Below are 18,464 nucleotides of genomic sequence, written 5' to 3' on the forward strand. Positions count from 1 at the left end.
TTCTTTTTTACCAGCTTTGCCTATTTATACAGTAAAATCTGTCAACTTGGCCACCTGTTCATCTTGAAGCTGCATTTTCCCATAAGACATTCGTTCCTTATTACTACGTAAGTTGGCCACCTGTCTATCTTGGAAATTGGCCGCATTGAAGCAATGTTTACCCTATGATGATAATGATAAATTTACCTACGTATCTTGGCTGTGCAAAATACCGTTTTGTTATTTCTTTTTTAACTCTTTCGTATTCCCATCTTGTATTTGTTCTGTATTTGTGATTGGAGACAAAGAAGCATGGATTCCCACGATTTGTTCTTGGGAGGTCAATTGCCAGAACACTACCCTGATAAAGGGGGTGGTAAAGGAAGATGTATATAAGAAAAAGAATGTACAGGAATGCAGGAAATGGTTGTACGTATTCGTTTACCCTGTCTGTTTTGGTAAAACCATTAGCTATATCGGCATCTTTCATCAGTGAGGAGCTTTAGTAATTCCGGAAAATTCTCAAGGTTAAAGATAACCATCTCAATTTTAACTACTGGCACCTGATAGTTTTTCGAAAGGTAGCGGAGGTTTTGAGACATGAATTCTTTTAAGATTTTTCAAAACATCTTTTGCTCCGAAGGAAACACTTAAACATACTGTCAGGCTCGAACTGGCCAGGACAGGAGGGCAGGGATCCCTGCCGGGGTCCCCTCTCTCTCATATATAATAATGAATATTGAATAACATGGAAAGTAAGATAAAACATGTTTGCTGTGTTGGAGCACAGTTACTCGTTGTAGTTCGTTCTGTTCCCAGAGTTCGGTGGCCCCTGCATTGAATTTAGTCTTGGGGTCCCATTACTGGGAAGAAACTAACAGTACTGTAAATTCCTGTTTGGGGCCCTTTGGTTTAGTAAGAATATATTTCAACAATATGAAGAATGGGGCCCCAGCATCATATTGTCTAAATGTGTATTGGGGCCCCATGAATGCCGGAATGAGACTTTTATCAGGTCCTGCTAGGGTCCTTTGTTAGCCGTTTAACAAGTTATTGCAACATCATAAAGAAACAGAACAGGTCCCCACTCTGGGGCCCCATTACCACGCGTAAATGAAGCTGACAGCTTTATGAAGAAAAGCCACCTCTCCATCGCAAAGGTTTTACAAGACTGTTAAATTGTAATAGTAGTAGTACTAATACAAATAATAATAATAATAATAATAATAATAATAATAATAATAATAATAATAATAATAATAATAATAATAATAACAATAATAATAATAATGTGGGTTCCTTCAAGTGAGGCTACTGCCGGGGCACTATACCCCTCAGTCCGAGACTACATCATACTGTAGTAAGTTTTCTAGTACTGTATATTGTTATGATTACTCTATGTACATTATTTAAAAGTAGCTGTCGTGCCATTGCTTATTAAAATTTTACAATCAAGTAATACTAGAAATCCTGTTCCAAAAATACATCAATCACACTTGTTTTTTGTAAGTTGGCCACTTTTCAATGGAACCGATGGTGGCCAAGGTAGACAGGTTTCACTGTACTACAATTAAAAATACACAAATCGCTTAGCAAAACAAACCAATTTATTATTATAAAATTAATATATTGCGACAATTTCGCCAACTAACCACTTTGCTTCATCAGAGAGTATGTCATACATGCGAATTAACAGAACATTAAATACTAAGAAACAGCTGAAGTCTTCCTCTAATCTGATTTGTAGCTCACAGCCAATCACCTTGGAGAACCAAAACATACAAAACTGCTAAATCCCTTTCCGTTCCTTCCTGCTTAAGCTGTATACATATATACTTAATAATAAGAACTCAGTAAATGAATTTACGTAATAATAATACAAAATTTCTCTTTTAATTCTAAGCTTCCCAATAACTTATTTCACTGTTAATCATTTTTAATTCCTGAATTCCAGTTCATCACATTATCACCTTTGCTTTTAATAAATCTTGCCTCCTTCCGTTTTCTAATCATCTTTCTGTCTTCCTGGCATAGGACTTTCACCTCATTTACTCATGTCCGAGGCGTTTGCACGCACCTTTTGTTTGGATTGTGAAAATATTGCAAAATTTATGACTCACTGTTTTTTTCTTCCGTGTGAATGCAACTGTTTCTAAAATATTATAATCGTGATTAAATCTAATGTTCATCTATTATTTTAACAATATTTCACACTTTAATACAACCAGTACTTCCGAGGTTATAATACTCGTACGTTGATATACGCTAAAATATTGCGGTTGGCCATTTTGAATCTGCCCTTTCGCGGTCACCACTGGACTGATACGGCCAAAACTCCAACTGAAATTCTCTTGTGATATAATTGTGTATATATTTTTAAAATAAATATCGGAAACATGAGCTGCTAACATTGTCTGATCTGACATGGATTGATCTACTTTTATAAGAAGACCGTCATTTAGAATATCTTTAAATATTTATGTTTGAAGCTGGATTCTGAAGCCGGAATCCTTCGATTACGAAGCGACAGAGCTACAGAACTCATATTCCGTTTTACTATGTCTTTCTTCAAACGTAAAATTATTTTCGGCATTTAAGTGGTTTGCTGGCGGTACGGGAAATTGGTTATGGGGCGAAAACGTGAAGTAAATAATACATTGCGATTTCAAACTGTAATTTCAGTTGAAATGAAAGTTTCTAGCCTTTAATTGTGCTGAAGATATAAAATCTCGGATTAGATAATTTCTGGACCGTTCAATTTGATCGGGATACTGCCACGTCCACCGATTTCTTTCTGAGATGATCAAAAATGTAGTTGTTTGTATTAGTGCAGGCGCATATGCAGTAATATTCTAGTCTGTGGGATTTTGGGTGAAAGAAGTTGGAATGCCTTATGCCAACTAATGGGAATATATTGCCAATGAAGTATATAATTACGCAGGGGCGTCATTTAGGGGGGCAGGAGGGGGCAATTGGTCCCCTCCAAGAGTTTGAGAAATACATATACTTTAATCGATTGTCTACTAATATACTAGTACAAAACGTGAAAATATTATATCAGAAGTGATCTTGCCCCCCCCCCCCCCAAGCGAACTCTGAAATGACGCCCCTGTAATTACGTACTACTGGGAGTTTTGTCTCAATTTGTGGCAGACGGTTGTGATCAAGTCATGAATTCTAGATAGCCGCCCTGAAGAACACGACTTCGTCTATAACATTTCCAGAGTGATTATTTCGAGGAAAAAAAAACCCTGCAAGAACTGTATGTATTCTGTATAAAAAGGTGATAAAAATAGTCTATTATAGTTTTCTTTTTAACCGATTTAAAGAAAAAAAGTACGTTCTCAATTCGATACGATATTTATATACATTGTAGGTATATGCATGCATAACTTCAACATTGGTAAACTGATTTTGATTATTATTATTGTTGTTTGAAAGAGTATACCTTTCTGGTAGTTCCGTATAAGTTTCATCAGAATGTAATGATAGTCTTTTGGAGCTAGATCGTGACACTTCAACGAGTGCAGTATAAAAACAGTATTTAACTGACTGCAGTATGTGAACGTTAACAACTTCACAAAGCTGTGCCGACTTTAACGATTTGGTTTTGGTTTGAAAGAATACACTCCCATGAATGGAGATTTAACAACAGTTTTCGAGAAAAAAACATGGAATTCCTGAACGGGTGTAGTGTAAAAATCGTAATTAACAAACTTTAATATATGTGTGATCACGCACAACTTCGACATACGTTCCCAATTTCAATGATTCTGCTTTTGTTTCAAAGAACATATTTCCTCGGTGATCACGTAAAATTTTATCCGGATGTAATGATAAGTCTTTAAAGTTAACTTTGAAAACCCAACGAGTGAAGTGTGAAAACCATCATTAACCGACATTAATATTAGAATTCTTCACGCATAACTTCTATACAGTGATTTTAATAATTTTGTCTTCGTTTGAAAGAATATACTCCCTCAGATTTTAATTTAAATTTCACGGGGATCTAATGGTAGTTTTTGGACATGAAGTATGATACTCCTCGATAGTTAACAGTGTTAATACCACAATTGTGTTTGTGATCACGCGTAACTTTAACATAACTGGAACGAATTTTCTTGATTTACTTTTTCTGTTTGAAACTGCACGCTTTCGCAGGGATTTCATATAAATTTCATTATGATGTAATGATAGTCTCTGGAGCTAGATTATGAAATTCCACAACGGCTGACAGTGTTAATACCGTAATTAACAAACTTCACCGTGTGAATTTTCATACATTTTTTCAACAAAGGAGTTTTAATTTTTAAATAATATATTTTCTCCCTAGTCATATATATATATATATATATATATATATTCAGAATCTGTTGACAGTCTCTGGAGTTTGACCATAAAACACCTGAACAGCTGATAGTGTTAATACCGTGGGCATGTTATGCTATATTCATGCTTTTTAGAAATTGATTATTATTATTTAAAAAAATGCTTCTCAGTCTCTTTTTGAAGTAGGTTATTTTTCTTTTATGTTCGTTTAATCTTTCCATTTACTCCGATAGCTTAGGTAGATACCTAAACTAAAGATAGAACACTAACTTCATATAATATGGATCAGCTTTCGAAATATGAGTGAACATTTTTTTTAATGGGTCTATGTGCCCATGACTTATACGCGGACATCCACACGATATTAAAAGTTCCAAGTGTTGAGGACTAACTACAAGGATTGCAATCAGATCCTATCGATATTTACGACACAGCCATGAAAGAACACTCACAGAGAAAAACAATCAACAAAATTGGTGCACTCATGTTGAAGTTATGAATGATCATACACAATTACAGCATTAACACTGTCAGACTTTGACTAATGATCTAGCTTGCAAGACTATCGTTAGATTTCGACAAAATTTACATGGAACCACAGTTGAAGTATATTCTTTCAAACAAAAAAGAATCATTAAAATCGATGTACTTATGTTGAAGCTATGGGTATTATACACACAACGAAGATCGTTAATTAGGACAATAACATTGCACCTATAGAAATGTTTCATAATCTAGGACCAAAGACTATAAATCAGAGCGCAAAATTTTTGGGCGCCATTGGCGACTAGAAATTTAGAGCTGGCGACCACTGTTCAGTGGGAATGGCTTCTGCCTAAACTCACAAGGCTGCGCAGTTTCTGTTTCTCATGAAAATAATTGTTACTGAGTGAGAGAAAACACGGAATGTGAAGTCTTCACAACGTTGTAATTCGCCCCTCCTTTCTCACCCTCTATCGAAATGGTTTGCCTCCAAGCGCGTCAACGCAAGAGATTGTTTCCCCGCTCTTTGAAGCTAGAAGAGAAGGGCGGCAGACCAGCGTCTAGAATAAATCAACCAATTACGTCACGATGTCGGTGATAAATAAGTAAATAAAATAAATAAATACCTAAAATATTTATAAAAGTAAATATTTGCATGAGTCCAAATCACTATCTGAAAACTGCAATCGACAACTGGTATTTTAGCGCAGAGAGAGAGAGCGTTACACAAACGTGAAGTCTTAAGGCAAGATTTTTTTTAACATGTATATGAATCGTCCAATTCAAAATTAATTATCCTTAATCTAATTGTTGGTTTTGAAATTTTATGCCATGATGTAATCTCTTTCTTTGTCAAACAAAAGGCCATAGGGGGGAGGGGGAGCGGACCTGTCATAATTTGTACGTGAGAGATACTGGCGACCATCATTTCTGGATTGGCGAGTGCGTCTGACTTTGAAATTTTGCGCCTTACTATAAATCCTGATAAAATTTACAGGTAACACCGGAGAAGTATACCCTATCAAACAAAAAGGAACAGTCAAAATGAGTGAAAGTTAGCATGAACATAGCTACACGATTTATTATATATATATATATATATATATATATATATATATATATATATATATATATATATATACATACATACATACATACATACATTAGGGCGGAGCGAAAAATCACTTTTTTATATATCGAAAACTTAATAGTGCGGAAAAGTTGTCAACTGATGTTAAAATACTGTAAAAATCTCGTGGCTGAAATCGAATATCTCCGGGTGGCGAATCGTCAAAAAAGATTGTGTGTATTTATAGGGTATGCAAACCCGCCGTACATATAATCCTTTTGTGTTTCTACGGTAAATGAACAAAAGTATTACCTATATTTCTTAACTTAAGTAATATATGAAATTTAAGAAATATTTTGTGCATGATTTAGGCAGATTTGGAATCACACAATAGCCAATTTGATCAAAATAACAATCTACTTAATACAAAATACATATTTTTTTTCTGTATCTCTCTGCTTGTTTCAGTGAAACGACCCAGAACCCACGACGAGAACGTGGGTGCAGATCAGGTCCCTCCCATGCCCACCCTACCATCCATACATGTGTGTTCAAAATTAGATCTTTGGTTCTTTGGAGAGCATAGTTTGCCTTTGCTTCTACTTTTGGGTTTGCAGATTGGGATTTTAGTTTAAGTCTGATACAATTAACTCTGCCAAAAGCTGATGCAGATGATTCTGTTACAAGTTTCACGCAGCGTTCTGTATTCTGAATGTGACAGGAATATTTCAAAGGTCTTTTTATGAATGGATGTTCGTGGTTATTACTGTAGAATTCTCTATTGGAAAACAAGACAGCGCTGGAAGATGCGTCACTTCAACTGATTCTCAATTAATAAGGTCAGTGTAATGGTTTGCATTGAAATTGCACGTTGGTAGCATATTTTTTATTTACATATGACTCATTGTCTACTTTAGAAGGTATTCCTAGTTTCGTCTTCCTACTGTTGCTACTATCATTATCTCTACTCTTCTCGTTCCTAGCCTTTCCCCTTGCGCTGACTATCTTTCTCCATGCCTCTTTTCTGACTTGAAGTCTTTCATTGTCAACCATAGAAAGCAATATATTCTCCGGATTAGCGAAATAACAGTTATTTTGGATTACTTCCTGAACCGATTGCCGCTCCTTTTGTGGTATGTATCTTGAAGTTCTCATTAGTCACAAGTGTTTAGCTCCATCTTTACAAGTAGGGTATCTTTTTACTAAAAAACCATCGACCTCCAGTCTCTTTCCTGCATAGAGTTTGATTTTTAAGACCATCAAAGTATAAGCCTCTAAGAAAGTTTTCTTTGGCCATTAGTACTTCCTTTTGTCGTATCTTTTCCCTTTCTCGCCGGATTTTTGAGCGGTCTATCACCTTTGGATCAATCATTCCAAAACTTTGCATCGCAGTTGTTGCTATCAAAGCAGTTGCACGATCAGATATTCCAAATCGGTCTACCAGCACAACAAGAGGTCTAAGAACATGTCGTTACTCCTTGCTTCTTTTTTTCTCTAATATTCTATTATTTCACAAAGTAATCATCAACATTTGACTCATCGCCATCAGAAGATGATGTCTGGAGTTCATTAGAATTACTCGTTTGTGATATGTGAGAAGACTGTTGGAGGGTGGTCTCTCCTGATTTCCTTTTAGTGCGTACGATTGGTTTTAAGAGGCCTTATCACTGCGAAATTAAAATACCACTAATTTTACAGTAATTCCGTGATATCTTCAAATAGATAAAAGATAATCGAAATGTGGAACAAGATCGCCCTAGACAATATTATTTTGCATGAGGTACCGTTATCACGAGTCACCTTGTAGCTTTTCGTTTGCAGCCATTTAGAAACGCGAAAATAAATACCGGGTTTCTAAATGGCTGGAAATCGAAAGTAGATAAGTGAGTGGTGATAACGGTATCTCATGTAAAATAATGTTGTCTAGGGAGGTCTTGTGCCACTTTTTGATTATCGTTTATCTCTTTGAAGATATCACAGAATTACTGTAAAATTAGTGGTATTTTAATTTCGCTGTGACGGGGCCTCTTAAAGACTCCTCGTAGTCAACTCCCTCTATTCTGCCTACTCGTGTTGTTCTCTGATCTTGCAGAAATTTCCACTCCTTCCTAGGTACTTAATTTCTCAATTCACATGAGCACATGGAAAGTTCATGACATTTACAGGAACATATATCAAAGAACTTCATGTAATCTTGTTTAAATATATCCATTTTTTCTGGAAATTAGCAGAAGCTTTCGTTTTCTTCTCAGATTTACCAAACTCTTTGTATACTTTCCGTGCAAGCGAAGTACAAGCTGAACTATACGTTCTAACGACACAGTAGGGATGGAAACCTTGTCCTAAACAGATTTCACATGCTGAGCAACGTCTCTCGCCACCATCTTTACAGATCGATCATACCCTTTCGCACACTTTTCAAGCTCTACCAATTGAAAATAATGCTTTAGTACATTTGATTTTGTGGGTAACTGTACACCTGAAAGCTCAGCTGAATGTTCAAACACAGGGTAAGTCGTTCTTAATCTTGTTCCTATCTTCGGCATGGTTAGAGTTTCAATATTGATGCAAAATACGAATCTCACAATTACATAAAGTTTAATGTACAGTACACAAACAAACTGTTTATATATTTATCAACTACGTACAACGAAGTAAACACCGAAACGCAATGTTAACACCGCAAAATATCTTGAAAAGATCGTCTTCCACACTCGAACAAAGTTATCGAATACTAACGTTGTTTCTTTTTACTACTGCTACTATGAGTTGGCCTAGTCCAAATTACGTTCTTACACAGGGAAGCAAAGTAAGCTGTATAAAACAGTACGAGAATTTTTTTAAAAAAGAAAAGGAGTGTTGAAGGAAAAGTTATAATGAACAATGAACACATTTATCGGCGTATTAATGCAATTCTGGAACCTTATATGGAACCACAAGTACAATGTATGGTATAGAATAATTTGTTCTGCTAAAAGGGGCTATTTTATGGTTCCAAATCTGCCTAAATCATCTAGAAAATATTTCTTCAACTTTACGGACTGCTTAAGAAATATAGGTAATACTTTTGTTCATTTACCATAGAAACACAAAAGAGTGGTGTGTACGGCGGGTTTGCATACCGTATAAATACACAAAATCTTTTTTGGCGATTCGCCACCCGAAGATATTTGATTTCAGCGACGAATTTTTTACAGTATTTTATCAACATCAATTGACAACTTTTCCGCACTATTGCGTTTTCGATATATAAAAAAGTGATTTTTCGCTCCGCCCTAATATATATATATACAGGGTTTATTATGAAAGTAATGAGCATTGCTTTAGAAAAACTGTTTTATTGTTCCGATTGTTACAAATCTTTAAAATTCCCCAAAATACGATCCTTCTGCATCGATACACTTCTGGAGACGTGTTTTCCACGCCTGGAAAGCATCTTTAAAGTCCTCGGCTGGAATGGCTTTTAAAAACCTTGTAACATGGGCTTGAATGTTCTGCACGGAGTCCCAATGTTTTCCTTTGAGGTGTCTCTTCAAACGGGAAAAAAAAAGTCACTAGGAGCTAGGTCAGGACTGTAGGGGGTGGGGAACCACTGGGGTTCTGCTCCGGGCCAGGAAGTCGACGACGGTGAAGGCGGTGTGACTTGATGCATTGTCGTGGTGGAGTTTCATTGAGTCTTTGATGTCACTTCGAACGCGGGCGACCCTGCGTTTCAGTCTCTTGAGCACTTCTAGATAAAATCCTGCGTTGACAGGTTGTCCTGGTAGCACAAACTCAAAATGGATGATTCCTCGAACGTCGAAGAAGACAATGAGCATGGTTTTGATTCGGGATTTGCTCATGCGCGCCTTTTTGGGGCGGAGGGAGGATGAGGTGTGCCACTCCGCACTCTGCCTTTTGGATTCTGGATCGTATTTGAACATCCAGGATTCGTCTCCAGTTACGACCGAGTCTAAAAAGTCCGGATCACTTTCACACAATGCCAACAACTCCTTGCAGCACAAAACTGGAAGTTCTTTTTGTTCGTTCGTCAACACCTTCGGCACAAGCTTCGCACAGACCTTTCGCATTTGCAGGTCCTCGGTCACTATCCCATGTACCGCAAATGTTGACATGTTTAGGGTGTCCACAATTTGTTGAATGCTCACACGCCGGTTTGAGCGCAACACTTCACGCACATGGTTAACGTTGTCGTCGGTCCTGGCCGTTGTTGGGCGTCCAGAACAGGGCTCGACGGCGACCTCCTCCCGACTCTTCTTGAACGACTTGTGCCATTTTTCGACCTGGGATCTTGACAAACACTCCTGCTTGTAGGCCTCTTTCAGCATCTGGTAAGTTTACGTAGCATTCTTACCCAACTTACGCAAAATTTTATGGCGTAGCGTTGTTCGAGTGAACCCTCCATCGCGCCGTGTTCCAACTTGTAAAAACGTGCTTCACGCGGATCGACATCCACACGCTGTCACTGCTCGCAGCAGACTGACTCCGGGCGCGTTTGGAAGGACAGACCACCCACTACTTTTTCCGCGCCGGCAGCGCGCGCTGCGGTGGATTGTTGAATCAGGGTAGCATCATACTCATTACTTTCATAATGAACCCTGTATATATAATAAATGAAATTGAAAACCATCTCCATTCATAGGTAAGTAACATGGTTCCTCTGTTAGTGCATAATTTTTGATATTAATATTATCTTCCAGCGACAAAATACTTCTTTATTGCAACTGGAAAGATGTAAGAATTATCTCTGTAGAGGTTTCAAATAATCTGGAAACTTTTAGCATAACGATGTATTAGAATTAGCTTTGTATATCATGATGCAAAATAGTTCATTAGCGTTTAACCAGATTTTAAACTCGAAACTTGAAATCGAAAACTACCCTTTCAAGGAAACCCTTTGTGCTTTTCACACCTATCTCAATATCAAGCTACTTGCTTAATTCAATCGCAATAATACTAGTGCAAAATGATTTAAGGAGTATTTTTGATAGCTGCATTTAATAGACTGAAACAGTATTCCTCTAAGGTGCTGCAATGTGTTGGGTGAGGATATGGTAAATTTGAATCCTCTCTAATTTTACGAAAGATGCTGATTCGAATGGCAGCTGACAGTTAATTCCTTGTGTTTGATTAAGCATGATTTAAGCTACTTGAACAACCTGATTAGCCTGAACAACGAAAACAGTAACAGTTATACCAATGGTATGTAAAAAGATTTTAAATCTAACAAAACATCTAAATTGGTATTTTCATTTACTTTTAATAAGCACACTTTTTTTTTTTTTTTTTTTTTTTTTTAACCTTCATGTGTGTGTTTGCAGCTAGGGAAAAAAAGGAATAAATTGTATTGTTAAGGAGAATAATAACAAAAAAAAGTATTTGATCTTTTCTACTTCCAACATTTATAAGAAGTTCTATTTACACGAGAAAATGACTCAAAATGTTTTCAAAGTAAATGAAGAGAATAACATAAAGACAAAACAAAATCACATTATACTAAGTACTTACGATGACTGAAAAGTTTGTGTCAGCTCATGCTTTAGCTCTCCTCGATGGTTAATAGTGAAGATACGGAAGATGGGTATTCCAACAGCCCTGTATGCCCACACATCCTGGATAAATAACAAATGCATATTATCACAAGAAAATTAATAAACATATAAATATATGTTATAAAAGGTTTATAAAAGGCTGAGACAAGTTTTGCAATATTGCCATTCGTTTATCTTTTACGGCACGTTAAATGATCGAGACACTTTGAGCTGTTGAAGCTAGCACGAAAACTGTAGTCGTAGTTTGTATTCTGAAAGATTGTGCGATACTGTGTTTCGTGGGCAGTTTCACAGTTGCAAAGGTGAAGATACAACAAACTCTAATCCCAGAACTCTTGCTTTACGATTTCGAAATGGATCATAACGCCGTAGAAGCAACCTGAAATGTTTGTTGAACGGAAGATGAATGGGCATTTTATCACAGCATAACAACCAGATGATTAAGGAATTTCGCTCAGGTAACAAGAACCTTGCCGATCAGTCAAGGTCAGGTAAGCCGAAAACGTGGATTCCGAAACTGCGACACGCCATTGAGATAAATCAAGCTGCTAACACTTGCAGTTCATTAGCAAGTTTCGTATCTTACAGTCAAGTATGGCTTCTCATCTTTGCGATCTCAGCAAAATCGTGCAGCTATCGAATTGTGCCCAATAAGTTGAAACCAGCTTAAGTACAGAAGTGACTGAATATGTGCAAGACCCTACTAGAAAACTAATGTGATTTAAGCTTCTGGAAAGAACAGTAGCATATAATGGAAAGTGGAGACCTTTCAGAATTCTAACGTGAATAAGCTAAGAGTGAACAAGGACCAGGTACGGCAGTAGAGGTATTTAGAATACATTGATGCTATGAATTTCGTCGAAATATGATGGGAAATTCACTACGAATTTGTTTTAGACGAGGTCAACTTGTACTCCGAGAATATGGAGCGGATATATGCAATTATGCATAAAATATGCTTCACTGAACAGAAAGGGAGCCCTTTGCCAGCAAACAATGCAAGACCTAATACCGTCCGAACGACCCGGAATAAACAAAAAGCTTGAGGGAATTTTGTTCATGGCGAACCTAGAACTCAGTTCGAGCCAATCACAATTACTTGTTCCAATCCATGGTTCATTTCCTACGCTCAAGATGCCTGACCAACAATGAGTTAGGAGTTGTGGCAAAGGAGTTCTTTGCCTCGAAGGACACGAACTGGTAACGGAATTGGAATGAACGTAGCTATTGTTGTTGTTGAGTTGGTTTTCAGTTTAACGTCCCGTTCAGCAGCGAGGATATGAGACGTGCACGTGGAATCCGAACCACATGAGCTCCCGCCGGGAATCAAACCAGGGTCTCCCACGCTAAAGGCGCGTACGCTAACCGATTAGCACGAAGGAGCTCACGAACGTAGCTGGATAGCTTCTGATGAAGCACAATCATGATGGTCTTTATTTTTAGTCATAGGCAGCTCTTGTTGTAACTTCAAGCACTAAAAGAAGTGTCAGAAATATTGCAAACTTTCGTCTCAGTCTTGTACTTCATATAATTACAGAAATAATACCAATATGGTATTCTGAAACATATGAGAGTAAGAATGCTACGATATTGTAGCACAAATTATATAATGGGTAGTGGCGAGTGTAATCCCATAAACAAGGAGATCTAGGATAAATTACACATATTCAATGTGATATCCATATTCTGGTAGGTGAATTGAAAACAACAGCATACATGCATAAGGTCTGTATGATAAGTAATGAGACTCGCCGCGCCGCGGCGCGCGTGTCGCTGGAGCGGGTTTGTCGGTGATGGAGGATGTAGGGGGGGGTCCGAGCAAAGCAACGCACCGCGCGTCAGTTGGCTCCGAGCCTTAGTGGAGCGCGGACAAGCCTTGGACAAAGCCCTTGTGAACATTCTTGTCACGGCGGAAAATCAACAAACATGGAGGGTTCCATCGAACAGCGTTATGCGATCAAATTTTGCGTTCGCCTGGGGAAAACGGCTACTCAGACGCTTTCTCTCATCACGGAGGCCTACAAAGAGGAAGCCCTATCCAAAGCCCAGGTGTTTCGTTGGCACAGTGCGTTCCGGAACGGCCGGGAAAGCGTTGAGGATCTGGAGAGGGCTGGACGCCCGACAACAGTGACTACGGACGAAACTGTGGCAAAAGTGAGGGATCTCCTGAACTCAGACCGTCGATTATCGTTGAGATTGATTGCTGATGAACTCGATATGAACCACACAACAGTGCACAAGATTGTGACGGAACAATTGGGAATGAGAAAAATCTGTGCGAAACTGGTGCCGCGAGTGTTGACTGACGAACAAAAGCAACGACGTGTTGATTGTTGTCAGGAACTGTTGAACCTCATGAACAGTGACCCTAACTTTGAAGATGACGTCATAACAGGTGACGAGTCGTGGGTGTTCCAGTACGACCCTGAAACGAAACGTCAAAGCGCGGAGTGGCACACTCCTGCGTCCCCGCGCCCCAAGAAGGCCAGAATGTCGAAGTCAAAGGTGAAAACAATGTTGATTGTTTTTTTTGACAATGTGGGGGTGGTCCACAAGGAGTTTGTACCCCAAGGACAAGCCGTCAACGCCGCCTTCTACAAACAAGTCCTTGAGAGACTGCACAGGAGCGTCAAGCGGAAAAGACCGGCGATCGCTAGCCGGTGGAAGTTGCATCACTACAATGCCCCTGCCCACACCGCCTTCTTAGTGACCTCCTTTTTGACCCGGATTGGGGTGGAAGTCCTTCCACAACCACCCTACAGCCCAGATGTGAGCCCGGCCGACTTCTTCCTCTTCCCGAAGCTGAAGCCACGCTTGAAAGGAACCCGTTTTGCAGACGTCACAGCCATCCAAGCAGCCGTGACCACATTTTTAAAGGACATGCCGGCTGCTGACTTCCAGGGGGCGTTTGCAGCGTGGAAACATCGATTGCAGAAGTGCATCGACGCAAGAGGAGAGTACTTCGAAAGCTTTTAAGTCCCTGTACAGATCAGATCAATAAAACAATGTTTCCAGACCGGGTCTCATTACTTATCATACAAACCCTGTATATATATATATATATATACCTGTTTTTGACTTGTCGTTTACTGTGGCACGGATATCATAAAATACTTAACTGTTTGATCTAGTAAATACAAAATGGAAAATAAGTAATATCCTTTAAAAACAATGGCTGGAAATTAATCAAAACTTTTTACTATTATTACAGGATTGGATTCGAATTATGAACAGGAATCAATCAGTGCGAAGGACCGTACTAATCATACGTTACTCTAGATACCTTTCTATATTGATAGCAACACTGATACTATTGCACCTACATCTCTTTCACTGATTTCTTAACATTTATTAAACATTATAATTTTAGTAGTTATATACGATACTTTAGATGTCAAAATTACATTAGGAGGAGTTATATTGGAACGTGGATCTAGCTGACATATGCTCTTACAAATTTTCCTTTCTATATGAATAATAAAGCTAACTGGCTTCTAGAAAACCCGAAAGGCTCGAAGGAACAAGTCTTTGAACAGTGGTATCACTCGTAATTTTACCAGTAGATGAGATAAGAATTTACGAAACACTTGGAATTCATGAAAAAATGCTGATCAAAAGAGAGAAATAACTATACAATTCATAGTTCGTAGCCTCTGCACCTCATAGAACGCTTTACAAGCCAGCGATAGCTTCTTACAGACTTCTCCAATGTAAACGCGATCGGATGATGAATGAGCTGGTACACTTCACATGCCCTGGATGAGTTGTACCCTTCATAACCAAAACATAGACTGTCTTTCAGTGACTAAGCCCAAAAAATGACCCTATGAATTTCCTTCAGATCTGGCTGATTTTTCCAAACAGACAAGGGTGCAAAATATTTTAGTATGCATATGATACTTTCGTTGTAGATTCCTAATTTTAAGTCGCAGATTTTACATATTATTTATATTCTTAATCTAGAACTATTACAAAGGCGAATGGAAGTAGAGGAAATACTACCACCACAAATAGCCTACAATGATTAACCATCTGCTTTATGCGATTTGTTAATTGTTTCACTGACAATTTGAGTGTCCGTAAAAGACATGCCTTTGTCTGGTTACCTTTCTTGGAGCCAAACTAAGGAATATTTATGAAAAACACATCTAAAGGAGTAGGATAAAACCAAGAATATTTGAAAAGATTTTTTTTTTTTTTGGGGGGGGGGGGATTATGTGATTAGTCCTTAGTGATGGGATTATTCCTTCAAGTTTTGAATAGGAACTTGAAACGAAACTTGTCTTTTTATTTTTCTAAAAGTTCTTCTGCAAACAGCTCTAAGTATTATACAAACTACACATGAAAAGTTTTTTTTTTCCCCTGTAATTGTGAATCTTTATAAAAAATATTATTTGTTTGTTACTTCTATCTCTGGCGCGTGGGGTTTCTGGACTTTGTGGTATACGAACACCATAAGCGTGGAGTTCCTCCGAGTTCTCTCGTTTACTCTTGCTTTTTTAATTTCATCATTATCATTCATCTCAGTTTTACAGTCTCCATTAGCCTCAGTGCATATTCGTAGGACGGTAAACATAATTAAAAAAAAAAAAAAAAAATCAAAATTAAGAAGCAAAAAAACTATTTTAAGCTAAATTTCAAAGCAATTCTACCTCTTGCCAGAAAGAGACATTTGAATTTTTAAATTGCAAGGAAAATACTGATGTTTCATTATGTCAAAATAACCCTTGTACATTTTAAATTAATAGTATCCGAGCACTGAAAGAAAAATACGATTCTTTTGAAAGCATTTCTTCTTAGAATTTCAGTATCATATACTTATGTATATTTACGTCATTTCTCACTTAATAACGATCACACGATAAATAAGAAACTTTGGACTTTCTCTTCTCGTACCTTTTTTTTTTCGTTAGATAGATTACAGATTATGTTCACAATTGTAGTCATGTCTAATTTTGCAGTAACCTTGATTAGTTTGCTTTAGACTGATGTGTATATATACACCATATTTTCTTTATACTGCACAAGTTAAGGCTCTTGTATGCATCTTTGGATGTTAATAATTTGCAACCCTGGAATCATTCGAACTACGTTTTAACATTCTTTCATGCATTCTTTAACATTCTTTTCTATCATGAAATTATGTTACACGATATTTGCATCTAAACATACATTTGTATATACATGGAGCAAACTTTCTGAAAACAGCTTTAGGAAAACGCGAATGGCACATTTCACTCACGGTCATTCTACATGAACTAGCAAGGGAAGAGTATCATTCAGTGATAGAATAATAGAGTGGTAAAATGTGAGGAAAATACGAAAATGATGAAACCCAAGATTGATGGTTCGAATTCATCCTACGACATACAAAAAGTTTTTTGAGGAAAACCATGAAAAAGAAAGAGGATATTAAGGGTTGATAATACGTTAGAAAAAGAGCTTTTCGTAATGACGTAATCTTCACCAAGAAAAACTGCTTCATGCAAAAAAAAAAAAAAAAAAAAAAAAGTTACATTAGGAACGAACAAATCTAAGTACTTCCTAGATTTGATTGTTCTAAACTAAAATGAAAGAGGCTATAGCAAGGTACTGTAGACTGAGTTGGTAACTGTCAAATTAAAAACACGCTAAATCACAAAATGTATTTGCACAACAGATGGAAAAAAGCGTTGTTTTGTTTTACATTCTAATGTTAAAGTTTACAATTTCTCTTCTGAACAAATTTACTTTTTAATATTATTTTTATTTATCTGAAAATCTATTATATGAAACTTATAACTAGACTTCGGATCAATATGCACTAAAAAACGGCAAAATATGCATGCATATATGCGCTAAAAATCATGAAAATATGCACTCAAAATTGTAAATATGCACCAATCAAAAGCTAAAATTAAATGAAGAATTTTATTATCTTTAGAGAAAAAAGTTGTATTACTTGAACTACATATACTTGGTGTATAACTATAATGCATTCATGCTACAATACACAACTGTGTAGTTTCCGGTGTTTCCTTGCAAAAAACCTGCATTTGTCGGTTAAAACATTACTGTACATCGAAAAGTTCCTTACGTGTCATGGGTCGTTAAGGGACAGTATTTCAAAAAAGAAATGTTACTTGCCGATGAATCTGAAATTCGTGCGTCGTTGTTCCCAGGAACACTTTATTTACATTAAACAAGAATTTTATGCCTGGATTTTTCGCGTCTATTGAATGTGAGTTTCGAAGAAAGGCTTGTCCGATTGGTCTTGGTGACGTTCGTTTCGTTATTGAATCAAACATATCAAATGCACTGCAAAGTCCTAATTATCGCTCTTCTAATCTCGTTATGATCTTTAAAAGTGAACTGAAATGAGTATTGATAAACGCAAGGTCGCTTTTAATGTTTTCAGCTCCGCAAGCGTCCAAGGCTTCTTGAATACATTTCGTTTCTTCGAGTTCAAACAGCTCACAGTCAGTATGTGAAATTAAAATACATCTTCTTTTATATATATATATATATATATATATATATATATATATATATATATATATATATATATATATATATATATATATATATAAAAGAATGCACCAAGTATCTGTGAATAAAGAATAAATATACTCAGAGAAAGAAATAAACATTTCTGGCTTAAAAGCATATAATAAAACCTGCCTAGCAAAATTGAACAGGACTCGCAAACATTTTCGTTAAATGTTCTAGAGTTAACGAAGATAGATCTATGCTTAAAAAATAAACAAGGCAATACATACAATGGACATAGTGAGATACAATAAAATATTGTACATAGGCCTACCGTATTCAATTACAGCATTTATTTATGCTACGAATTAATACACATAAAACTTACAGTAAAAAAAGAAGCCAACATACGGTTTCAAAGGCCAAGACAAAAAGTATGCCTTTTCAGCGCTCTTCTCTCTACTTTTGGCTCCCTTTTAATCTATTGTGTATATTATGCTAATTGTTCCATGTCTCTAGACCAGCTAGAGAACGAATTATTGGTATTTGAAAATAACTATGTAAATTGCACTTCCTTCAAAAAC

General features: G+C 37.0%; 1 protein-coding gene across 4 annotated transcripts in view; it reads right to left on the bottom strand.

The window, feature by feature from the left end:
* The window catches only part of Lpin (phosphatidate phosphatase LPIN), a 220,792-nt gene that overhangs the window by 45,954 nt on the left and 156,374 nt on the right, over nt 1-18,464 (bottom strand). For 3 of the 4 annotated variants that reach the window (XR_014131204.1, XM_081755471.1, XM_081755470.1), the window contains one exon: nt 11,369-11,472. The exons of the other annotated variant lie outside the window; for it this stretch is intronic. Coding sequence is in view for 2 of the 3 variants with exons in the window: in XM_081755471.1 (XP_081611597.1) it covers nt 11,369-11,472 (104 nt within the window). In the remaining variant the exon portion in view is untranslated. The remainder of the gene's footprint in view (nt 1-11,368; nt 11,473-18,464) is intronic. 4 annotated transcript variants of the gene reach the window in all.

Source organism: Thermobia domestica, chromosome 4, assembly GCF_964235325.1.
Source record: "Thermobia domestica chromosome 4, izTheDome1.hap1.1, whole genome shotgun sequence".
In the NCBI taxonomy this organism is placed as follows: Eukaryota; Metazoa; Arthropoda; class Insecta; order Zygentoma; family Lepismatidae; genus Thermobia; species Thermobia domestica.